We start from the raw sequence: 27,249 nt of genomic DNA, 5'->3' as shown, positions 1-27,249 counted from the left end.
TTTCCTCACCAAGCCTGACCCCTCAAAGCCTGCAGACACTGCCATGGTGAGCCATCGCAGTGGGCTGCTCACAGCCAGGGTACTGGGAGCCACTGAGGAACAAAGGCAGAACCAGGAGAAATTTTTCACTTTCTAAAACACAATTAGAAGAATTTAAAGATTGCTTGATGGAATGATGCACTGTTCTGTGTAACTGCTTGTTTGATAAAGAGCAGGCAGTTACAGCTCACATTTTTAGCCTTGAATTATTGCCAAACGGAGTTATTTTGTGGGGTAGAACTGAATCAGCAGTTCACTCACAAAAATTAAGCCCTGGAGAACGTGAAACAGTGAAATATTTCTACTCATTAAAGAAGCCATTGGTGGTGATAGTCAGCACACAGACACAGAAAGGTGGAATATTTATGTGTCCAAATCACTTTCCCCGAGATTCATCTGATATGCAAATTGGCTACTGCTAGATAGCATCTCTTAAATTTACCTCCCCTACAGATTTATAGCCATATCCTAACCACAGCTTTCCACCACAGTGCTCATACAACAGTACTTGACTGGGATTCTCTGCATCACCTCCTTTCTCTAAAATCAAGCAGTAAAGACAAAGGTTTTTTTACTGTTTTTTTGTCTGCACCAGACAGAGTGTTAAAATTTAGATTAAATTTAAACTCCTAAAATTTAGATAAAATTTTAGGAGTCATTCAGTGCTGCATAGGAAGAAACATCATGGTTGCAGTCCCACTTGCCATGGACACATGTTCTGATCCTCCAGATACAGCATTACTTCAGTCACAGAAAATTACTTCAAGGAACTGATGGCTGGATACTGGTCTTCTTGCCTGTCTGCCTGTCCTGAGGGAACAGCAACAGATGCTGTAACATATCTGATTTGTGGTTAAATCCATGACACCTCCGCATCCTTCAGAAAATAAAAAATTCATGCCTATACGTGCGAGTAAATTACCTTTGGAACATACAGAATAAAATAATTTGGGACACTTAACACAGATAATAGTTGCAAGAGCAATTTGCTTCACAAATAAAAATTGTGTGTATTTCCCTCTACAGTGCAAATTCATCTGCCACTGGATAATATTAGCCTGAGTTGGAATATGTGCAAATTTTAGTTCCAAGACAATTACATGTTTTGGAGCTGATATTTCACAACTCATCAAAAGCAGAGACCAAAGCTTTTGATGCTTTAAAAGGCAGCATCTCATTCTTCCAAAGAGAATTACAACATCCCTTTCTAACTTTCAGAGACACTGAACCATCAAACTTCACTTTCAATTTTGTCACAGTTGAGAAAAAGCTGTGCAAAGTAATTTGTAAGAGTTTCTAAAATTTATTTTAATTTCTTCCCTGTCTCCTTGGAGCCTCTGTGACTACTGGAGAGTGGTTTTAGAAGTGGAACATTACTGATGTAAGTTGAGAATGATGCAAATTTGAGAGAAATCTTAAATCCATGCTAATAAGCCTTTATATCACACCTCAAGTGTGCACCTCTTTCTCTATCTGCTAAATGCTTGGCTTCTTGGGAAAGATACATCTTCACATGTATGCCCAACAATGCTATCACTACACTTAGAAATCAGAATCCATGAGTCTAAAACAGACAGTAATGAAAAATAACCAAAAAACAAACAAACAGATAAAAAGGAGAAAGTGTAAAGTGGCAGAAGCACATTATCCTAGGGAAAAATTTATACATGTAAGTAAGATCCAACATACTATTCCCGTAACTCTTCCATGCTGACTGACTGTCAGGACCCCAGCTTCATCCAGCCCTCAAGTGAACACGGTGTCAGGAAAGGGAATCCTGCCCAGCAGTGACTCGAGCCCAGAGCAGGACCTGCAGGGTCATGGACAGTTCCCTGCTCTCTCCCACCTCTGGCCCCAGTGGTCCCAGTCTGGCTGTGCTTCAAAGGTCACAGCTGAACAGGATCATGGGAGCAGATGCATATCCCAGAACAGAACACACCAGATTGGAATAATGCATTTGCTATTGTGGAAATTCCTTTCCAGTGCTATTTTTAATACCCAGCATTAAATATGCTTATGGATATTTCCATTCCCAGCACAGTTATTACTATTCAATTGCCATTAATGTAAATGGCCAGTGCTGGTTAATGCCAAGCCATGTGATGAAATTATTTCCTTTCCCATCTGGGTTCCTGTAGTCTTAAATAAATTTTGAAAAAGACACTATTGAGATCGCAGCTGAATGTTCATCCTGATCCCCACCAACAACACATAATTTTGGAAGAAATCTCTGTTTTTAGGATAAAGTACATCACAGGCATTATCCTCTCTATCCTACCTAATGCGTAGTGGATAATACTACAGTTAAAAATATTAATGAAAAATGACTAATGGTAACTAAATGATTCACTTAACTTGGCTCCCTCTGTAATGTATTCTTTATATGACAGGCATTTATTAGCTCTCACTGATGACTCCACAGACACCCTGCTATGCACAGAGTGCCTGTCTACACATTAAAACTTAATGCACAGAGCAAGAATTATTGATGCTAGCTCTGTTCTAAAAGGGCATATCAGCAGGACTTTTTTTTTTCCCCTGCCATGGCTTTATTTTCCTTAGCTACTGAATAATCATGGATTTTAAATTTTACTAGCTGCTAGTGCTCAAAAAACCCTCTTCATTTCACCACAATCTTATTTTTCTCCCAATTTCTGGCTTTTTGGTTTTGTTTTTACAGACATATTAGAATAAGTACACATGTGATGTTTCAAGACCAGAAAAAACCAGCATGGGAATCCTAGTGCTTGCACACTGTGTGCTATCTGTATGCCTGGGGAAGCAGTGAGTCTTAATGGACCTTATGTTTTCCTTGGGATTTCAGCACTTGCAAGAACAGTCAAAGGCTGATAATTAATGGAGCCAAACACTGCATGAAGTTGAATACTGCCTTGAACACGAACATACAGTTGTCCTCCCTTAATTGAATGTATTTATAGGCTCTGACTGAGCAAGGAGCTGAGAGGTTTGCTTCTGTACTGATCTGACCAAGCATCTCACATGCCAATGTAACAAGGCCTTCTCTACCCCAGGTACTGCTGACTGCCCTAAATCCCAGGCCCAGCTTTTAACACTGTTGGGTGCCCACCAAAAATGATGTTAATAAATGGTTTAACATCCTTCCAGACTCCCTGAGTGAGGTTTTTAAGTGCCTACGTCCTAGGTACTTGGGAATCTCAGAAAACCCATGGTATCTCAGTCTTTTGGGAAAACCAACTAATTACCTTAAAACTAATAAATGTTCCCCTTCTTCCTGAGCTAAACAGACCTCAGGCACGATACACAGCTTTCTAATGGTGCTTGGCCATCACTGAAGGAGATCCTCTGCTCCTCTGGGACTGTCTAGCTCTCTTTGGTGCAGCACAGCAGCAGTTCCTGAGTGCCAGCACACACAGGGCCAGGATGGATCCCTGGAGAACCAGTATTTGCTGCTGGGGAAGGTGGGTGGCCACCACTTCTCTTCATACCTCAGACAGCTGGACCACAGAGCAGCACTTCCTGCAGCTGGACAGATCCTGCCTGGAAAGATGTGGCTGGAATCTGTCCAAAAGCAAACCTCAGTCAGACACATCTGGATATTGCTGCTGCCTTGCAAGGACCTACAAGAAGGCACCCAACTGTGGCTGCTTCAGGCCAACCCTGCTCTGCCCCCAACTTGGTGTAAGCCTTATGCCAGTGGAAAGGGGGCAGAGTGGATGCAGAATGATGCTGTTTGGATTTGGCAGACTAAGGCACCTGGGCTGCAAAGTCCTTCCTTGCTCAAGGAACTTCATAATGGCCCCACGTCAACTGGAAAAAAAAAAAAAAAGCCTCCAAGTCGACTAGTTGAAGTGCCCCCTCCGTTTCTTTTCCTTTGAGTGGAGACAGAAAAGGAAGCACTTTCTGAAATGCTTGAGTGCCTGTCCCCAGTACTAAATCACCAGAAACCTGGAGGAATCACACACTTTTCTAATTGCAGTAACCAGGCTGGAAACAGACTTCAACCTAAGGCACACAAGTTTTTACCCTAAGCCTAAAAATAATTTCCATTAACACTCTTGCTACACTGCCTTAATATAAATGGCAGCTTAGACCAGATTTAGCAAGAGCCTATAATCTTTTAACTATATTTCAACAAAAGAGAGGTCAATAGGCTATTTACCATAATCTATTTTTAGGTTTCATGAAACTACAAGAATAAGAAATAAATCAAGCTTGGCCTTTATGATCAGGAAAGAATGACTTTCTGTGCATTTTTCTTTTAAAAATAGCCGAAGATGGAAGGAAATGGAATGATTTGTTAAATGGATATGTTTGATAAGGGAATATTAATGCATTTTCCAATAATAAAAGTGAAGAATGCTGTTCCAGATAGACATTCCTTTTCATTTTTACTGCACAGACAGTGCTTGATTACAGTTTAGGGAAATGAACTGAAAGAACAGATGCACTATTTTGTGCTAGGTAGTCAGAAGGGTGTTTTACGGAATCTGAGAAGAGATGGAAGGCAGATGATTCAAAGGATAATTGAAGAATGATATTTGAACAGGTTACATTTGTGCCCTCAGGCACTAAACATAGAAGACTTTTTTTAATTCTCAACACGGTAGTTCACATGGCTGAAAAGCAAATGAACACAAGGAATAATTTTGTTTCAGAGACATGCAGTAACTGCTGCTTAGCAAGAAGGGAATTTTCCACAATACTGGGAAACAGCAATATTTTATCTGAAGTTATTTAGAATAAGCCAGATGTTATTCAGCTTAATATTAATCAACACTTGTTATTTTATAGTATCATATTTTCACAGTAGTTTCAGAACAGAGATCAAAAACATTTCAGGGTAACACTGGCAATAGCAAGGATGTGCAGAAACAGCCCCAGGTGCAGGACTCTGGCTCTCTGGTGCTGGGACTCCCTTGTCAGAGCATAAGGGATACTCAAGGTAGGGACAGTACTTTATTCAAGATTCATCTTTGGTGGCAATTTTAGTATAAGATTTCAGGAAAAAAGAAAAAAGAAAGAAAAAGGAAAAAAGATACTTTTCTAAGGGCTTCAGCCCTCACTAATGTGTGCCCTGAACAGCAGGACAGTCTCTTTAAAACCCCTGCAGGTCTGACACTCCCATATCCTACTTAACAACAGAACCCACATTAATCCTTTTCAATAAAAAAACAGATATATCAATTAGCGGGTTTCACTGGAGCACACACCCTACATCCACATCATTGACACGTTAGTGCATCATGATTAATGTTGTGCATTTCATGCCAATTGAATTCCTAATGATTAGCCACTTAATTCTGAGCTGAAACAATTACTCTTCCTATTGAGAAATACTTGTTTCAGCTCAAAGATCGGCAGCTGGAGTACAGAAAAGCCATCTATAGCCAGTCATGCAAGCACATCTTGTGGAATTGAAATGCAGGTTTACTAATGCGTATTTTGTATGCATAATGAAGCACTGGGCATACAAAACCATCCCTTTTCAAGACTGGTACAAAATCTGTTGGCAGGACTGAGCAGATCCCTAATTCATAGACTTCAGCAGCAGCTGGGGCATGCAGACACTCATGTTCATATTTGTGCATGAGAAAGCAGTTTGCCCTTGGTCCATTAAGGTCTCCACACAAACACTGGTTCTCCCTGAAGCCACTTAGATGAACATTTCAGACAGGATATATTGGTGGAGGCTGTCACGACAAAGATATCTGTCACAAAAATCAAACGGGTACATCTTAGATAATTATAGAAAGGAGCAAATACTTGGCTTGCCTTCAAGTAAGGGAGGAATTTAAGAGGTACATCACATGGCAGCTGTGTAGATGCACAATTAAACTTGTAACCAGTAATTACACTTGTCATTTTTTATGATCAAACCACTATGCAGACAATAATTATACCAGAAATGTGCCCCTGAGAAACAGATAAACAGGCAGAACTGTTACAAGCATCACAAATGTATCTGAGACACAACAATCTGATGAAGAAAAGCACTAATGGCAGAACTACTATTAGGATGCATGGTGTGCTGATGGTGCAAACCAGCTCAGGCTTTGGCTGAACATCCTGCAGCACGGCAGGAACAAGAACCACACATTGCCAGGCCGCTGCTGCAGTGACTTTGATGCGGTGCTGATTACTGTATCATCATTTAGACAGTGGTTTGGTGATTCGAGGAAAGCATTAGCGTTGCCACGCTCTGGAGACACGCGCTGCGGTACGCAGGGCTGAGTATCGCCGAACAGATGGGAGTTCTCCAGGAACAGTTGCTCAGTGCAGTATTTATAACACAATCTGAGCTGCTGACAATGGGAGTAGAGCATTTCCCTAAGTCTCTGAAACTAAGGGACTGCCCCCAAGGCAAACTAAGCCATAAGGGAGTCTTTCTGACTTCAGTATCCACTGAATGAGACTCCTTATGTGTGATACAATGGGCTGCTCTGACATCTGCAAAAAGATCTCCACTGACTTTCAAAATACATCAGGCCATTTCATCACCTACACACCAACCCACCACACAGTACAGTATTTAGATTTCCTATTCCATGTGGACTCGCAGCTTTGCAGTGAAACACACTCTGGCAGTTCACTGTGTCAGGGATACGAGGGTGATGTGTATGACAGTGAGGATTCACAAGGGAGTGAGTTATTCCAGGAGACCGCTGCAGTGTCCAGGAGATGTTACTTGGAGGAAAGTCAAAAACTGTTTCTTGGAGTTGATTTTGCAAAATAAAGCAAAAGTAGCTGACAAGTGTAATAGATGTATAATCCTCAATTTCTAAATCAATGCACTTTCGGTGTCTGCAACTGCAGACTGAGCCCTTGCCTTTAGTTTTCTCCTTGCTTGGCCTCTGCAATTATCCTCCACACCCCACTTCTCCAAGGCAGAACCCGTGTGAAGAAGCCACAATCCCATATAAGTATGTTTTCTGAAGATATACACACTGGCCAAGCCCAGTTGCATTCAGACTACTTTCCTATCCCCCGTTCATATTCCCCACTCAGGCCTGATTTTTCAACATGCTTGTAGCAGAGCAAAGGAAATCACAACAGCAACCATCTGGTGGGGCCTGGTGAGCGACCCAAGTTAGTGACCACCCATAGTTCTGTGACAGGTCAACTGGAAATACACACCAATATCCACATACCATGTACAAAGCCAATCTGCACAAAGCAAGAATCATTTAGATGTACAGCTTCCAAAGACAGGAGCGGGTTTAGCAGGGAAGGAAGCTTATTTAGGTTATTTTTGGATGCGGGTAACAGATTGAACACATGGATTTTTATCATGTTGGTACTTACACAAGAACAACTTGTTAGTGACAAGACAGATCTTGAACCCACATGACTGCAGGAGAGCCTTTAATAACGGATGACAGTACTTTGCCAGTGGTGGGATAAAGAGATTCAGTGTCTTAGCGGATGATACCTTCTGTCTCACTTCTTTAGCCACAGATTTAATTACACCGATAATGTCATGAGAAGCAAAAATCAATTATTCATTAAACCTGCCTAAGAAATCATTCTTTTATCCCATGTATTTTGTTTCAAGATCATTTACACTTGGGTAAAAAGGCAGTTTTCTTCCTTCAGTGTCAATATTTTATATAGTAACTTACTTAACAGCCCAAGTGAAAATTGAAGTGGGTCTCTCAAAGGGGACCAGCACATGATACTCTGTGTAAGGCACAGCAGTGATGCTTGAAGATTCCACCAATCTTCCCGTGCCAGATCAGTGTTTGTGTGATTCAGGGATCATAATCTCAGGGAGAGATCTGTTACATCCCTTTTGAAAACAAACCCCTTCAATGCATTTACATCTCAGCATCCCATGACTTCTTTAGTGGTTGTTGGAGGTGAAACCGTAGGTCTTGCATTACTTGTTTTCTAGCTCCCTCCATTTAAATAAACACCTAGCCTGTCATTACTTTGGTAACACGCTTTCATGTTATTTTTACCAGTAAACAGATAAAAGTTATTCTTTTAGCTGGTTTATTTTTACACTAGTTGCCTAAAATAAACAAATAAACGAGTGTAATTTTCAGAGGAAGAAGTGCCTCCTTTCACTGTGTGGCTCCACCACTTTCTGACAAAGCCATGACCATAAACTTGCACCGTAATTCATGCAAAAAATATACTCGTTTTTGTAAGAGAAAAAGTAGGAATGGGTGAGGGAGACTGAGTAGAGCTGAAGTCTGAGAAGGACTAAGGATGAGAAGGAGACTTCAGGGATGGAGGAAACGGCAGGAAAGAATGGAAAGAACAGAGAAGAAGGTCTTGGCAAGGAGACACCTCTTCACACAGCTGCAAATTCAGCAACAGTTATTAACCCAGGTTTGCATGAAATAAAGAAGACAAAAGCACATGCAGAGAAAGCAGCAGGATCATTCCTATCCCTACAGTGAGCCACCCTGCACAGAGTAACTGAGCACCAGGAGGCTGTTTGGGAGCTGTGTTTGCTGTGTGAGTTGTGCTCCTCCATCGCTCGGTCAGTGCAGAGCTGTCTGTGGTGTGACATTTCCTACCAAATACACAAAAACCACGCATCTGTATATGCACATGGCATTCGTTTTTACCCCAGAACCCCTGAGTTCCTGCCAGAGTCCAAGACCTACCTGAGCTAGAAACTGTGCAGGGACAGGGACGAGACACAAGCATCTCTGCAGATTCCTGACTGAGCATCAGGCAGGGAGCTTGAGCAGAGTGCCCATGTTCTTCAGATGAAGACTCAGATTAGCAGAAAATTATGCACAAATGAGAGTGTTGTAGAAGGGGTGAGAAAAGCCTACAGATCCAGGGCTTACTCCCATAGTGACAGTGTGCTCCTGCCTGGAAAATGCAGCGTGAAAGGATTTGTTTCCAGGCTGTAAATACATGGCATTTAAGAATAAGAAAGTGCATGGATATGCTTTTTTAGGTCCAAAGTTATGGGAAAAAAAGAACAAAAAAGCCTCTTCCTGTGCTCAGAATCGTGACTTTTGGCTATTACTTTATAGAGAGATGTCACTGGCACAACAATCTCTTACAGAAAGAAACCAGTGCCTAATACTGCATATCTCACCTTCCCCACAGAAACCTTCTTTCAATTTACATTAGGTAAGATGTTACACTTTTGGAGAAGTATCAGTGATTTCAGCTTCCCCTTACTGGTTCAACTAAACATTTCTTTTCTCCTTCAGTTGAGCTTTTTATGAATGTTTAATGTATCAAAATGAACTGAACGCTACCAACATGCATCTGCTCTCCTGATCTTTCATCTATCTATTGTCAGCCAGGCTCAGTTCACAAAATATGACATTAACTATATTGCTATGTAAATCCAACTCCTTCAACCACTATTTCATAAGTAAAATATATGCATGGCAAAAGCCAAGTCTGACTTGAACAGATGAAACTGTCCTCTCCTAGCTATAGAGATGTCTTTGTTACTCGGGCTCCCAATGTCAATTCCCCATGCCAGCTTGTACGTTCATCTTCTGTCCTCTAATTGAATTAATATTCACTTCCTCCTACTAATCCCCAGATGCTTGTCTGAAATGGTCTGAGCCCACATTTACAGGGAGAAGAGAAAAGATTTATACTAAGGAATGAATTTGATAGCTACAGAGGTTGCTAATTTGCTGTGCAGCCAGGCAAACTGACTGTGGGGACGCTGTCATTTTTTACTGCGCCTCTAAAACTTGGATGTAATGTTTTGCTTTTAGCCCTGTGCTGGACAACACTCAGAACACTGTTCAGATATGATTTAAGGTTGAAAAGAAAGGAACACTCCTTCCTGGATTTTCCAGGCACCAGAAATACACATCAATTTCAGTGCACTGTAAATTTTCCAACTCTCTTTGGTTTGGCTGTATTTATTATGTCACTACTGGGGGAAAAAAAAAGGGGGAAATATTTTTGGAATAAGACCTTCAGTATTTTCTAATGCAATAGAATGTGTGGAATGATGAAAAGACAGATAAAAAAATAATCACAAGTATAGCTCCTTTCTGATCCTCTGGATGAGATCTTTTAACTCAAAGTTTGGCCTCTTTAGGAGTTTTGCCATCAATTTTCAATAGATCAAGTTTCACTTTTCTCCCAAGGTTATAAATTGATAGAAACATCTACACTGATAGCAGGCTGGGAAACCTGGAATAAAAAGCCATTCCTCCTTCCAATGCAAATACACAAAAGCATCACTGTGAAGGAAATAATTTTTTTTTTCATTCCATCCCTCATATTTTGCCATTGCCTCATGAACATAGGAACGGTACAAATACAAGATTCCCTCCACACTAGAATACACACCTGCAACAGGTAAATAAACCAAGTGATCTTCTGGAGTGGCCACAGTCTGATAGGTACTATTTTATCTATAGAGGAAAAAAAAAAGATGTACACATAACAAACACTTTTTTGTTGTGTTCAAATGTTGTATAGGTACTACGTTGTAAAAATACTTTTTCTTTCCCTTTCTTTCCTCACCTATTTCATATGAGTAAGAAGCAAGGTCTGAAAACTGGTGAATAAAAGCAGTTTTAAGTGTGGCTGGCGCAGTTGATTACTGAAACAACCAATCTTTCAGTCTGATGATTAAAGAAACAAATATAAGGACAACTCCAACAACCAGCAGCTGGGTGTCTCCCATGCATGGGGCACTCATCCTCTGTTTGCAGGGCTTCAGCTCCTGGCTCTGTGAGAGCACCCTCAACACTGGCAGGAGTAGCCCAGGACCCTCCAGTTTGTACTCTGGATTCAGTGAACTGTTAATTACTGCTGTCACAAGGGTTTGATGTCACCCAACAAGACATGTCACGGCATGGCAGAATTTTCTCCTGTTTTACTAGATCAACAGACGAGCACACAAGGTCTTAAATCATCCAGGGCTGTTATTCTATTATATCCTCATATATGATCATCCTGACAGAAGCTTAATGAAGAGCCTGCCAGCCTGAAATCCTGCTCATTTCTTCTGTTTAGCTTCAGAATGCATGACAGCATGAACAGGAGAGACTGAAGGCACTCTCTGCACTGTGTCACCTGGGTACATGCCCAGTCTGGGATGCACAATTGCATCACCTCAAGTCCATCATTGCCCACACACACCCCCCAACCCTGTGAGATTAACTCCAACCCAGTGTTTCCCACCTACTACAACTGAGAGAACGCTGCCCAAACTCGCAACTGCCACCCACAAACTCCGTATTTTCCAGCTGAGCCTTCTGCTCAGCTCTGTCCATAACCATGAAGAGCAGACTCACTGCATGGGAAGCCACTGGACTGCAGCACCTGGCTTGACCCACCTTCCACTTCCACACAAACTTCAACTAAAAAAAAACTTCCTTAGAAAGCATCCTTAAATAACCTGTGCTCGATTGGATGATTTATGTACTTGTACAAAAAACTCTACAGCCTGTCTCCCCATAGTACCATGAACCTCCTTAGTGCAGGAATCCCAAAAGGCACACTGGCTCCTGCAGCCACATCTTTCAAAGGGCAGTATGTTAATCTTGCTGCATCCTTGGCATTCACAGAGAAACATTCCTGAATTATTCCACCGCATGAACAGACAAGAAGATTATTGTACTTTTACTGAAGAAAGCTTTGGTAAGGTACAGCCCATTACATTATTTTAGGTTAATTTATATTGTACAAAAGTGAAAAAGTGAATGAATACTACATATTGACATTACATACAATGTTAATGGATATTACAGGCCATTTTACATTTGCAGAACTTGAGGTTCTGCATCACATACAGCTAAGTCTGCAAAAATGCAACTTGAGGAATCTAATCCTTGAAACTAATTGCAAATTTACCAACTTCTTCAGTTCCACCTTAAAATTAAGGTAAATAAGAATTAAAAGTATCAGACAGACTGTATGTCTGTATTCCCTGATTTTCATAGTTACATCTATTGGGATACATTACGGTCCCTCAGAGGAGAGAGAGGTTACAGCTGGGCTCTCAGGATTTAGAGAGATCATCTGGCCCTGTCACAAGTGGGCAAAAACTCTGCTGCAGTTAAGAAACCTTCTTTCAAACTAAAGAAAAAACAAAAACAAAAAAACACAGGGAAAAGAAGGCAGATGTTTAATCAAACACAGCTGCTTTCCTTCACACAATGGAGAAAGCTGTCCCAAAACTACCAGCACTAGAGACAAGCAAGAGGGGGTACAGTTTACAATGTCTAGGCTGAAAAACTGGGATACACCAACTTAGGCAGTGATGCTGGAGCACTTGGATGGTTTCTGATGCTTGGAGCACAGACAGAAAGGAGACGCTCTGCTCTGCAGGGACCAGGGGCAGAAATCTTTGCTCATTACAGCTATTTGCAAACACTGACATCCTCCCACTGCCCTTTGCTTCCTCCAAACTGCCATATCCCCCTGCATTCTGAAGTATGATTACAAAGCTTTTCTGGTCCAGAACTTAAGAATGGGGAGGAAAAATGAGGAATTTAATGCAGAGAAAGTGGCAGGTGAGGTGTCCCATCTAAATATTACTGAGTTCAGAGCAAGCATTTGACTGAACTGACATGGTTCAGGTCTCTAGAGGCCTGATTTGGAGACAATTAAACACAAAAAGCCACTGAATGGCACCAGGTCAGAGTGCTGGAGTCTAGGTCTTCTCTCCACCCAGCTGTCCAAGTGCTTGTCTAACAGAAAGCCCACACATTGCATACAGATAGTTTTGAAAGCTGTGTTATCCTCTTTCACCTCCACCACATAAAACCCTTTTAGTTTTGGCCATGTCTCTTGTATTATTAAACCTTTCCTCTCACACTTTTATGCCTCCAGAAGTCTTTTATAGTAAAACTCATACACTCTCAAAATAATAAAACACAAATCAAGGACAGGAGAAATTAAAAAGAGGTGCTGCTTCTTTTTTTGTCTGGGAAATCTCAGCTACTTTGAGTGAGACTATTTTCATTCACTTCATGCAGGTAACAAGTCTTTTATTAAACACAGGTGCCCAAAAATTCATCCCAGTGTACTGCAGGAACTTGAATGAGCATGTCCTGGGGATAATTCTAGCCTTGAGTGCTCATAGTTACTGTACATACTTGTCTGATTAATTCCTCTTGACTTACGAAGGTATCCGTCATGTCACAATGAATGATCTATGAAGCACACCATACCTGAAACCTTCCCCTCCCCAAGTCATTTCCTCAGCATCTAAAACCAGCTCTTATCATTTGTAATCAGTAATTAATAACAAAGCATTCTCACTAGTGCAATTTTTCTGCTAAGGTTAATGTAACATTTCATCCCAGGCCAGCTGCTGTTTTATGACTTCAAGCACAACAGTAAGTAATGTCTCTGCATAAGAAGTCATCCACGGAGTAAATCAATTATCTCCTCTTTCATCAGCAGGCATTTTGCTGCAGCAAACGAGGCTAATTACATATGAAGTTGTTGTTTACCAACAGGAGTAGGTTCCTAAAGTTTGGCACTGCATATCGACTGTTCTTCCTTATGTCTCTATTCTGTACCTTTCCCATTCAGGAGTTTTAAATCTAGGATCAATCAAATACTGTGATTATGAGCCATACCTACCATGCTGTTATCATCTGCACAGATTTGCCTACAAAGATTAGCATCAATCACACAACATATGTTTTCAGTACTGGTAGAACTTTTGGGCCACTTCTTGCCCTCACTAAGGACACATACATATTTATGACTCGGTTGCAAAGCATCAGTAACTTCTAACATACTGTTCTTTAGATAAAGTACACTATTTCTCATATTCAAAAGTTCACTTCCCAGGATAGCTATATGCCTGTCTCAAGGAAGAAATCTAAACCACAGAACATATCTATGTGAAAACTGGGAAAAAAAATAATGGGTAGCACTGGCGTACAGTGCTTCTGTAATTTTCTTGTCTTACTGGAATTGGCAAGTAACTCTGGAGATCTACTTTTTTTCTCCCCTTTCTGACTGATATAGTAATTGTCAATCATCTCAGGCTTTTCTTGCATGATATAGCTGACAAAAGCACAAGTCCAGGATGCTGATGACCCACAGGTTGTGCTCTGGAAGAGTATAATGAGTTTTTTATCACTCACAGTCTGGTCACTTGCTGCTGAAGACAAACCACCAGGTGAACTGGACCTCTCATCCTACTCACTGACCTGCTCTTTGGTTGTTGTGGTTCTGAGAATGAGATGCCAAAGCACACTGAAACAAAGTGCATGGTGCTCAGCGCCTCAGGCTCACCAAGGACAGAAATACCAGCTCCTAAGCATCAGAACCTTTGATACAAAATGCTGTGGATGATGTGTACACCGAGCTCAGACCACAAATCTCTGTCCAGGAATGGGTACAGCTGCCCACAGAGACATCCTAGGGAGTGAAAATCAACTGAAGATGGGAAACAACAACCCAGGTGAGTGATGTGGGCTGAACTAAGTTCATACTTCCTGGTGCTATCAAGGCAGTCTAAGCCACAGGACAGCTCCCAAAAAGCAGCATCTGTGGCCTGAGGAACTGAGGATGTATAAACACTGTCTGCAAGGCACCAGTTCACTTACTTCCCTTCTCCTGGTGGGAAGGAGAGGTAGGTAAAAAAACAGAAGTAATGAAAGAAATGGGTCATTTTGGAATGACTGCACCAAACCAGTCCAATGCAATTCCATAACACAAAAGCAGCAAACACATGGTCTACAGCTCTGACTCTCCAATTTTAGCAAATCACTAGACCTGCTACACCAAAAGCAGACACATAGAAATATCTCTCCTCAACAAAAAGAAATGTTTGCAGAGGCAAGTAGCATGGCAAACAGCACAACCTTTAGCAAAACAGTCAGGCTGATTCATGAACTAATGTTAGGCAATGTCAAACTAGCAACAAAGACAAACCCATCTTTGGATTTGGATCCTGATGGATATACAACTTTATCTCTTCTGTGTTCCTCTCAGAAGTCTAGACAGTTAGACTAAGCAGTGGTGCTACTTGCATTTAATGAGAATTAAATGTTAATCTTGACAACTAGAAGCAAAAAATTTGACCTTAGAGATGCAATTATTTCCCATTCCTGTAACATTTGGTCTATTTTGGTTTGAAACTTCTTGTAATTCAGTAGCACATTCACTGTACCACGTAGATCAGTGTTAACCATGGAAGTGTGAGCAATGTTACCCAATTCTGAACTCCTGGTGACTCCAGCTCATGGGCTGACCCACAATTATCTGTTATTCTTGGAGCAGTGGGGCTGTACACAGCCATGTAAATTACAAGACACAGTTTTTTATGTTGTCTTCTAAGAATATGTATTGCAAGTATTTGTCTACCCACATTCTTAAATTCCTGGGGTTTCATATGTAAAAAAACACCACAAAATCTACCCAAGATAAAATGCGAGTTTGTGTCACATTCCTGCAGGACCCTTAATTTGTGCTCAGTTACATCTACATTCTCCCCTTTGCTATTTGTTGTGTGTTTGAATCCTCTTTCTCTTTCCATTTATAATTATGTGGCTTTTTAATAAACTCATTAAATAAACAATCAATTTCAGCCCTCAGAATTTGCCACTGGTATATCTGCAGCTTAGTACTAAACCTCCAGCTAAAAATGAAAGACAAAACAACACATAACAGGGTCTGAGACATGCTGCACATTGCCTGCTGTGTATGGGGAGACCACAGCCTGGAAATCCACTTACTCAGTGTAAAACCAGTTCGGTTATATTGACTTTTCTTTCCCTCATGGTATATTAGTCCTCACGAAAAATCTTGCAGTGAAAGCCCTAGAGAAGAAATCTTTTGTCCACAGACAAATGCACTTCCCATTTTCTGCTTTATTACCACAGGCAAAAGAGCAAACCTGTTGTTCTTACTTTTACAATAATCACAAGGCCAGACACCCAGCTAAGGCGTAAATACCACGTGGACTTTGTCATGGATGCTTCCTCAAGTCTTAATTCAAGTTCTATCTCTACTCATTTGTCCTCTCTTTCTCCACTAAACCTAGGAACAATTATGATTAGCCCACTGAAAATCTGACTGCAATCCTAACATTCAGCTCCTACAAACTACCAAATGACCCATTCAATCACCTTCAGATCATTGCTACATTTGAATTTCCCAAAGCCAAATCTTTCTTTCTGCTTTTTTTTTTTACTATTATTATTTTTATTTTTTCCCCTCTATTCTTTTTCCCTTTCCTTTCTCTTTCCTTTCCACAATCATTCACCAGGCCAAAAAAATATTCAAGAGACAAATGATGGCATCTGCAAAAAGCTCAACTCCATGGAAAGAAACAACAGGCCAGGATCAGAGAGGCTGTTACATGTCAACATAGTGAATAACCAGAGTCAAATTCTCAGCTGGTGTAAATCAACCTATCTCCATCTGGTTTTATGAGGGCAGTGCAACTTGATATTAAACACAGAGTTGAAGAACCTGATTCATGTTAAATTACAGCATCCAAAAACCCAGTGAGTATTGACCCTATCTGACACCTACTTCAATTGATGGCCAAACTCTCACCTCCCCAGGCAGGGAACAGCCAAGAGCACACAGAATGCAAGGCAGAATGGGCCCTTAATACATCTCAAATTTAAAGTTTCCTACCCTTATAAAATCACAGCTATACCTAGCTTGTACAAATCCAAACCCATAGCTTCAGGGCATCCTTCAGTGGCCTAGGTTTGGTGTTTAAATTACACATACTATTTTGAACTACAAATATCTGCTCCATCAGCTCTGCTGATGTTCTGAGGGAGCTAAACTGAGTGCCAGAGAGTTTCTGTGATGGCACACACAGCCACTGGCACCCAGGAGAGAAACACGGATTCACATCAGGAGTCCAACAGCTTCTGATAGTCAGAGGTTAAAGATCCGACTTTTTTCATTACCTAGATCAGTAAGAGATGAGATTTTGGCCAAAAATGTCTTCGTAGAACCAAAGAATGGTTTGGGCTGGAAGGAACCTCAAAGATCATCTTGTTCCAGCTGCCATGAGCAGGGACACCTTCCACTAGAGCTTCCATCCAGACTGGCCTTGTCTTCTTGCACATTCATTATATATTGACTTTTGGGCTGACTTTACAAATGGTTGATTGCAACTGCTTCAGCACGGAAACACAAGAGATTCAATCTCCATCTCCCCACCCTTCCAAGAACAGGTGAACTTTTGAAGAATGAGCACCCTCCTGCCAAAATACATCCCAGTCTCTAACCTACCACCTTAAGAAAGGTGAGACAGACATGTCTTTGGGCACAAATGGAAAAAAAAAAAAAAAAAAAGATGAACCATGTGTCTGATGAAGCATTCTAGGTGTCATCTCCAGACTGTTGTTTTCTCTGGCAGCCTCTACTCACTGCCTTTTTTTGTTACTGTTTTCCCAGATTGCATATGCTTGTTTGTCTGTCCCTCTAGTACTGAGGGCAGCATGCAAAGCCCCTTTCAAAAAAATCAAGCACCAACTAAAAACAAAGAAAGAAACAAAAACTAAAAGCCTCATAAAAATGGGTATTCAGCAAGCTGATGGAAACACTTCTGCATGAGAAACACCATCCCTTTAGCTCAACATCAGCTGCCAGAACTGCTGCACTTCCTCAAACACTGACTTTCTGCCTGGCTCACAGGTGAGCCCAGAAAGGGATGCTAATGGTTCACTTGGTCAAGGTACACAGAAAAGGAGCTGCCAGCTACGTCCCCTGCTTCATTCAGAAAGCTCTGGAAATCTTTTCAGTTGTCCAAGTTTGCAAGGGCTCTGGGATTATGGCCCTTCCGTGGACAGGAATGTTTCTTTCCTACGGCTTGGCCTTTAATAATGCTAAAGGGCAAAAGGTTTTGCCTGACACACACCAGACCCCAGAGAGACTAATTACTCAGCCAGTCTCTTCTCCTTTACCCTCTCCTCTTGAACATCTGCAAAGAGTCTTTAAATTTGACCTGCAAATGATAATAGTTTTCCTTTGCAGCACTGGATTGTTCCTCTTCAGGGTTTCTGCATGCACTTTCCATTTATGAAATGCTGACTCCCATAATGGTCAATAAAGGGCAGGATAATAGTATGACAAACTTATGTTCCCAGCCATGCCCAGAATTCTAATTGAATTAGAAAGACAGCCTGTGTTCATAAAAACAACACTAACGAGCAAATGGAGCTTTACTGTGCTACGTAACAGATATCACATATCCTTGGGTTGCTGTCAATTCTTTATGTAAATACTTTAAATCCCTCAGACTTCGTTTTGCATACTATATAGTGAGTCTCTTCATAATCAAATAGTATTTAAAACATTTACTGCCTTGTTAAATCTAACAAGTTAGATTTACTGGGATAGTCACTTTCCCTAATAGCCAATTTAGTAAAACTCAATGTACTCATTGATGGATAAATATATAATAGGCGGTTGTTAAACTTTAATAAATATGTTTAATAGTCAGCTGGCATTTTCTCTCAATGGCAGCACTTCCTCTCAGCTGCCAACAGGAAATGCTTCTCCTGAATGTGCCAATTCAGCCCACATGTAGGGAATAAATTGATCTAGAAGAGCAAACAGGAGCATGAATTTCAGGTAGTTTTCCTATGCTGCTTGTCACAAGAAGAGCAATAACCTGAGGTCCTGAGCTCCTACCAAGACAGTCAGGTGTTGAAAAACACACAGTATAAGGAAGAACATGAGCTACAGTGTTTGTCTAGACTTCATACAAGCAATGGACCAGGACAGGAAAGGCAGCTGGCTATCCGAAAGCCATATAAATGATACTCATGTAGCATTACTGCAATTTACAGTTTTACTGCACTCCTTGTCTCATGTAGATGTCACCCCACCCTGCCAGTCTGTGTCAACACAACGCCTTGGCTTCTAGCTAAATCTAAAAAGTATACTCTTCTAGGGCTGTTGGGTTCCTAAGAAAAGATTTTTGACAAGTCCACATCATTAAGACGACTAAAAGTGTTTAAAAATCAGGCTTTTAACTCAAACTGCAGATTGTTATAGCTAAACCCTGCAGGTTCCAGGACCAGCTCTCCCAAATGAAGGAAGCTGTTGTGTGTAAATAAGAAAAACAGACCAAAATATCATCAAAAGAGACTGTGATTGTATGCTGGATTGGGAAACAATTATAGCCACAAAATACTCACCTGGGTGGGATTATACAGTTCCTGGAGTGGGCTTCTGGATCCTTTCCGACAGCAGATGTCCATCCCAAATGGATTTCTACGCATTACTGCAAGGAGAAATTGAAATTAGTACAGGTTAGCAACACTGGTTAGCAGAAAGCAATTGCAATACCTACAGCAAGAAAAGATTTTCTGACAGATCATAGGATTCTAGACAGTGTTGTCACTTGACTCCTGATTTTCCTTTCCCTAGCAATTGTCCAAGAGCTGAATCTTCTATCTATGGTGGAAGTTACTGAAAATAAAAGCTCTCTTATAAAAGTTGTTAGGCAACAACTCTCAGTTTGGGTGCCCAAAAATTCAAGCATGGACCAAAGCAACACAATTTTCAGCAGTGCCAGACACCTCTCTGATCATCAGGAAGGATTGAGATGGATTCCTACAACCAGCACCTCTGAGGGGCAATGCTTGAGCCTCTCTCAGCCTAAATACAGACATATGTAGGAGCCTCATATTAAAACGCATGATTTTAAAGCTTTTGGCCTAACTCTTCTGTTTCTCCCAGAACAGATACTCATCAGTACACAACACACATACAATCAAACACGGCCACCCTTCTTGCCACAATTTTGCTCTACACATTTCAAGTGGAAATTTGACTGATCCACAGAACAACATGCATTGTGTTATACTAGCAAACATTAGCTGGTTTGCAAACCAAAGGCTTTGTCAAAGTTCTGATCAAGGAGCATTTTGGATGGCAAATTTTTCTTTGTTGACCTAAGCCCCATCAGGGATGGAGAGCATGAGCTTCAAGTCAGAGCTTTGTGGCCATAAAAGTCTGTAAGAAGACATTCAGCTCCAACCACCTTCTACAGTCAGGAGGAAAACAAGAGCTTGCTGTGCTTCTAATCTCACATGGCCCACGTCATCCTCTGCCAACACTCTTCTGCCCCCAGCTCACCCTGGGAACTCCGGAAGGAGCATCAGGCTGTCAGACGCCCACATTGGGCACCGCAGTGGGGGAAGATTGTCTCATCAACCTTTGATTAAGACAAAACCAAAAAAAAAATGGGAAAAAGAAATGTTCTTGCTGGGAGCATCATGTTAAGCTGAGTCAGGCATGCTTTTACCACTTATTGCCACGTTTTGTAACCAGAAACTACTGAAGCGTCCTACAACAATGAGCTGCACCACTTGCAGACATGATATTGTGGGCTTCAAGCCAAGTCAGAGAATACAGTCCAGTAATGTTTTAACACTGAGGCCCAATATACAATCATAATTGATACATCAAGAAATATAAACCACAGAAAACTGTGCACTGTCCAATCTGGAAACATAATTGATTTCTTCACTCACTTCCTATCTATTTTTCAATAGGAGGTAATTATCTAATAACATGCTGGCTTGCTTTTTCCCTAAGCAACAGATTCCTCGGGTCTTGTGGCAGGAGGCAGACATACTGAGTAAACAAACTGGCTTCAATTTTCTTCACAATTAAGACACCAATGTTAGTAGAGGCAGTAATTTTATTTGACACATTTAAACACCTGATTAAATTCTGAGCATTTTTAGTCACGCAGACAAGTATTGTGATTCCTCTATTTCTGAGCTCATGTGGCCTTTTAAAAAATTACATGTGTTTTAAAAAGTTAAAACTTTAAAAATATTTTACAGTAATTTTCCAGAGCCTGGAAGTGGTTTTAGGAAGAAAATATTCAAGTGAGGATGTGAGATATCCAGCAGCCATTCTAACTACAGAGCTCCTGTCCACCTCATCCCACTCCAAGCTCTTGTACCAGAACTGTGTCCAGAGAAAGTTTCAAAATTATTTTGTAGCCCCTTCTTCAATGAAGAAACCTTTCTAAAACGAAGCCTTCTACTCAAGGGCAAAGCACATTAAAACACCTCAGCAGGGGGAAAGGGAGAGGGGAACATTTCAGTGTATCCAGCTCATTAGACTGATTAACTAAGGTCCTGCAACACTGATGCTTTGTTCTAAAATGAAGAAGAATAACAATTCTAGTATGGTGTTCCCTAACTTGTTATTTCACTTTTCACTTCCATTAAATACAGTAAATAGTACCGTGCATAAATGTATCCATCCCTTCCTGCTTCACTTAGCCAGCAAGTATCAACACTTTATATGCAGCAGCAACAGCAATAAAGATTAAATTATTTACACAACATGAAAGATTTGTTTCCAGATGTAAATAGACAATAAAAAAAGCTATCTCTCCAGCAAAAGCTAAATACTAATGTAGGGCTTTAATCATAGAGGTGTTTCAACCTATTTTATAATTTCCAGTATTACTTAATTGGTTTGGTTTTTTCAGTGAAGCCTTTAGAATCAGACTGTGGGGTTAGCACAGCAACACTGCACTTGGTTCCCTGTTTACTGATGTCAGGAACAGTACTCCCTGATACAACTGTACACAGCACATCTGTGCACACCTGGGAAGTACTTGTGCCTGGGATTTAACTGCAGCATCAATATAAAGGTGAATACTCCCCTCTCCTCAGCAGAAATCCCACCTGCACAACCATCCTTACGTGAATAGCTATCAGGCATGTTTTTACACAGTTCAAAACACTTTTTGGCGTGTCTATGGGCAAATTCACCTCTCAGGGCCCCTGCAACCTGTTTTCTACAGTCTCAGCTTCTCTGAGGCAGTGCTTCATTATGCCAATGACAAAACCTCTTGGGCCTGAACCTCACCTCTAGCAATCTGCAGTATGCAGGGTAACTACAGCTCTACTAATTTTAACAACACTTTTGCTAAGGATCCGTCACACCGTTGTGGAAGTGAAAATTAAAAAATCAAGCCCTTTATCCTCACCAAATCTTCTGATTAGCATAGTAAATATCTAAATCTACATTTTATGGCTTGGGCTGATCTCCATACATAATTACAGTTAATTATAATCTAATGATAAGTAGTGCATATGCATGGCTTCAAGAATCATTCAAAAGATCACATTCTCACACACAAAGAACGTGAAGCAGCTGACAAAGAAATTTAGAATTGTCTAGGTTGTAAAAGACCTTTCAGATCAGCAGCATTCAGTGCCTTTAATGATTCAAGAGTAGTGCAAATACTACAAGTGCAGCAAGAACATGAATCCCCTGAATTTAGCCGGGAGTGTGAGCAACTGGATGAACTGTGAGTTTGTTACTTAAATACAAGAGCTGTAAAAACAAGACCTTTGTTCCATCCCCACGTGGGGAATGATTTATCAAAAATGCAGTCTTGGCCCACCTTGCAAAAGTGTGGAACCACTAGCTGTGAATCTAATAAGGAAGTCTGTAGAGGATGCTATCTAGGCACCAAATTTCAATTTCTCAAAAGAGGAAGATAAACAGCCCTACTTATCAACACAACAATCAGCTGTGTATGCATACATAGAGAGGAATGTGTAGGCTTTAAATCATCTCAGAATGAAATCATCTGTGCAGTTTCAACTTCCAGAAAACTCCATTTAGACCCACCAGCACCAAGAGCAGGAATTCGACCTGAGAATTACAGTGCACTGAGCACAAGAACATTGATCATCATTCACATGGAAACATGTGAGCCAGGCTTAATCTGGCACCTCTCCTTGGCAGAAGGCATTTCCAATGCACTTGGTAACCTTCAAAGACCTTATCCCAGAATGAGAGACCTCTGGAGAGAATACTGAATATAAGCCACATCAATACAATTTCTGCCTCTCCCTACCAGGAGCTACAAAAAACTGAGTCAGGGGACATGGTAGCACTTCTACTGGGAGATTACTGGCCTAAAATGTATGTGAACACTGGGACTACCTAGAGAAAGGGAAAGGGGGAAGGGCAGAAATCACGGGAACCAAGGTTTTTGGAGACTGAAAGCCATAAAGGTGACCTTCTCACAAAGTGTCAGAAGGGCAAATCAAACAACTTTTCACAGGTCTGTGTGGGATTAAGTCCCAGAGGAGACTCTGCTGGAAGAGACACACAAAATAAGTGCCACTTCTTCCTCAGCACTGAGAGAGACAAACAAGTGGCATTTCAAACATGGGTGCATGCATTCAGCAGCCATCTCTATCACTTCCACTCTACCATCTCACAGATGTCTGAGGCTCCAGTTCCAAGACTTCTGTATATTAAAAAGGTCCCCAGCTGCTATCTAGCAATTGCCTCCCTACTTGGTAACATTTAATTTACATTGCTTGGACTATTCTAATTACTGGCATGATAACAAAAGCCAAATGTAAAAAATTTACCTCTGTTCACTGCCTCTTAAATTAAATCTCATATTACAAATATTTGAGAAAAGTTCTGAGAACATATTAATATTTAACTTTTCATTACACTGGTCTAAAGTACAAAGAATAAAATTCCCTAATACAGCGTTGCTTAAAGCTGACATACATAATTCATTCCTCCTATTGGGATACAAGTTTTCATACTGAGGAGGAAAAAGTATGCACTGGCAGCAGTATGGTGAGACTCTGGTTGAGGATCAGATCCTGTTCTTTTTTTAAAGAAACTCATCCAATATATTCCTCTTTTTGCTTTGATTGCTCTTCATTTTTGATCTGATTCAGCATGAGAGGCTGAAAATGGTTGCTTCTTTTGCCTGAAGTCCACTGCTCTCCAGCTAATCCATTGCTCTCCTCCTGCCCAAGCACCCCTCATTTCAGGCCAGAGTTAATGCTTTCCATGAAGCACCTACTTGACAGCAAAGAGCAGGTACATAACACAGTAGCTTTTCCTTGAGCAGTAACCCACCAAGTAAGGGCTGACCTTTCACCTAAACATTCCCTACCCAACCTAGACAGAAAAATCCATGCCAATTGGTCAAGGCAAGATATCAGCACCTTGATACTTACACCTTTTCCATCTCTAGCCATGTCTACACCAGCTGCTGCCTTTAGACTTCCCAAATTTTCAAATCAAAGCAAAAATCAATAATTATACCCATACTGAAAGTTCAGAGATTCTCTTTAGCTGAAGACCTGGACATGTTTTTTCTTGCATAGATTTCTGCTACAACTCCAAAGCAGCAGAGAAAATCACTTCCATTTAGTATGTAGGATGAAGCATTGGAATACATACTTCAATACTACACCAAACACCTTAACCACAGTGAGACATCCACAGCACAACTGCAAACATTCTTCTGTAAATGGTATTATAAAACAGTGCTCTTGTACTGGCAACAATTATGCTCAAGGCAAGCTGGTTATGTCCAAATACAAATCAAGCAAGGTTCAAGCCTTCATTTTGCACATCCAATGTTCTTGAAGCATGATAACACTCAGGGGAAGGTTGAAGTCGGTGACCCAAGGAAGTAGCCCTTTCCCAGAGCTCTTCAGTGGTTTGGGACTGGTTTTGGTTTTTTTTTTTTTGGTTCAGTTTAGAACATCTTGTCCACATACCTTTCAGACAGTTAGCTAAAATCGTGCTGAGCAAGCTTGTGATTAGTAAACAGATTGTTCCGCTTCAGGAAGACGTGTCTTCCATAATAATTTACAATTTGCTCTGCAAGACTTCAGCCAAGTTTAAACCACAGGCAAAACAGGAAACTCAGCAACAAGAAGTCTATCTCACTTCAAATGACATTAAAATTCCTATTCTCCCTTCTACAGAGTAATCAGGCTAAGGACACCAAATGGTATGAAAGGGTTAATTTTTAATCATCAACCAGGAACATGAGGAGTGAATGCAAATGCTGTCACCTAGCACTGGCTACAAAGCCTGAGTAAGGAGACTTTGAGATAGCTCTCCAGGCAATGATTTATGAACACTAATCCTTCAGCAGGGGTTCACAAAGATCAATGGATTGATAGCAACATCTTGTGACATCTGGGGCCTTGTGCTTTGCTGCATTCAGCCCAGGGTTTTAGACTAAATTATTGGTCCTTCAGCTGGAGACCACAGGTACAAGGATTTATGGCTAAACTCTTGTCTGGCCTCTTTTGATTTCTTAAGGCAACACTGCAGCTTTCTTCCCTGGAGCTCAAAAGATCTATTTTTAGGAAGCAAAAATCAGATTAGGTATTGTATATAAGCATGCCAAAGTCTTAAACCCAGAGAATGTAACAATTCTTTGTATCAATGGAGGACAGATTTTACCTTACACCAGACAGTAACTACAAAACCAAGGGTTTACTTAGCCTGAGAAACAAAAAAAAATGGATACAAGAACAGCAAAGGATAAAAAATAAAGAAGAGATCCCACCTTAGTGAAATGATTGTGGCTGAGAGGAGCAGGAAGGCTGCAAGTTATGGGGCCAGGGACCAGCAAATAGTCCACACTTCCCAGGTCAGAAAAGTAGAGGCAAAGACCTTAAAAACTTCTACCAAACCTGTTGCTACAGACTGAATTCATGTTAGGAAGTGAGATTTCTATAAGCTACTCCTTTAAGCTCCTGCAATTAACAGAGAGCCACACCTGCAGAGATGGGCCACCCCAAGGGGCTCTGGAGGTGGCTCCTCTCCTTTCCACTGACCAGCAGAACTAAATGGTTGAAGTTACGTGAAATAAATCCTGGCACAGTAAGGAAATGAATCTCAACGTTTGTTTCTTGGTTCTAATCACTAATTACAGAAGTTGTAAATGCTCTCCAAAGAATAGAGAGACATTTAATTCCTTTTTGCTTTAGACAGTTTTCCAGAAATAAATTTGTACTTTATCCTGTTTGTTCTCAGATTAGCATGGGGATGGATTTAATTGGGCACAGTGGGGAAGCTAATATCCTTGGGTGAAATTATGCAGAGACTTAGATCCTTGGTCACCCTACAGACATTGCATGTGGCATAAATTAGCACATCTTTCCTGTTAATGAACAATGAGAAACTTTTTTCCAGTAATTTTTAAAAAATGTTAATCTATACAGCATTTCTTTAGAAGTCTCAAGAACTTATCCACAAGCCTAAACCAAGAGACTTTTCCACAGGCTTTACTACTCCCATGAGGAGAGTTCTATTTTGTTTATCTCAAACATACAGGCTTCTTTAAACACTGCAAGTTTTTGTGGGTGCAAACTACAAACTATATTAGGCTTGGTCAGAACTCTTCTGACACAACTTTGTTTTCTCTGGCATGAAATGCAGATCTGGGGGCATCACAATATTTCACAGGTTCTGGATGGATCACTGACCATCTCAGTTGTCTGCTCACCTTTGAGAATGCTGTAATTTATGTCATCAATTACAAAAGCCAGATATCACAAAATATTGATCAAAATAGTGTATTTATTTTCTTGCTGAACTACTTCTAAGTGCTTATGAATAAATAAGTATTTTTTTTTACCATCTCTATCAACTTCAGAATTCTCTGTTTCCTTTTTTTTTCCATCTCAAATGTAACTTTCTACAAACGAAGTTAGAAGCTTAGGAATTATGACTTGAACTATAAATATTTCACAAACAAACAAGTGCATTATGAATTTGCATGAAGGGACACTGTGGATCCAGTACATCAAATGCAAAGAATAACTCTTCCTGGACATGACAATTTTTCCTACCTTTCCGCTACAAGTCAGGCATGTGTTTTGCCAAATGAGACTGCAATAATCTGGGATGGTAGGAAGATTTCTGATGAGGCTTACAGGTTTCTGAACATGCCTTCCTCCAGCTTCTAGATACTCACTGTAACAACATCAGCAGGCGCATCTGCTGCTGGGCTGTCTTTATAGCAAAGAGCTAAATGCTCTACTCTGTTCTTTTTATCAGCCTAGTTCTCCAGCTTGTAGATAGTTGGCTATATCCCATCTCTCTGATGTAAGTTCAAAAGAAAACTGTGTAAATGTAGGTCCAGGGGAAAAAAAGCTGTACATTTGCATTGTCCTAAAAAAATAAAAAGCTGGATTTCTTTTTCTTAATTTCCCACTACTTCCATCACACTGTTAATATGAGTCTACTTAACAAAAATGATTTATGAGCTCAGGAAAAAAAAAAGAGGGAGAGAAAAACCTTTAAAAGAGGAAGGTTTCTTTAGAAAGCTGTAATTTTAAAAGCATTTATCTTGAATCACAGTCAAAATGAAAACGACAGCTGCTGCAGCTGCAGCCTATTTGAGCTACTGTTTCCTTGCTATTCTTCAACAGATGTGCACAGAAGATGAAACACAAAATCATATTTGCAATGGATATACTGAAACGCACAGCAAGTCTTCTCACAAGCCAAGCAGAA

The 27,249-nt window shown here is 40.7% G+C and overlaps 1 protein-coding gene across 2 annotated transcripts in view; it reads right to left on the bottom strand.

Moving 5' to 3' along the window:
- The window catches only part of CHST11 (carbohydrate sulfotransferase 11), a 157,724-nt gene that overhangs the window by 72,788 nt on the left and 57,687 nt on the right, over positions 1-27,249 (bottom strand). For both annotated transcript variants that reach the window (XM_005527866.3, XM_088055802.1), the window contains exon 2: positions 19,107-19,192. In XM_005527866.3, coding sequence (XP_005527923.1) covers positions 19,107-19,192 — 86 coding nt within the window. The remainder of the gene's footprint in view (positions 1-19,106; positions 19,193-27,249) is intronic.

This window comes from Pseudopodoces humilis, chromosome 5, assembly GCF_049639895.1.
Source record: "Pseudopodoces humilis isolate 2021_Gansu_Grassland_sample_001 chromosome 5, ASM4963989v1, whole genome shotgun sequence".
In the NCBI taxonomy this organism is placed as follows: Eukaryota; Metazoa; Chordata; class Aves; order Passeriformes; family Paridae; genus Pseudopodoces; species Pseudopodoces humilis.
This window is presented reverse-complemented; position numbering and strand designations above follow the sequence as displayed.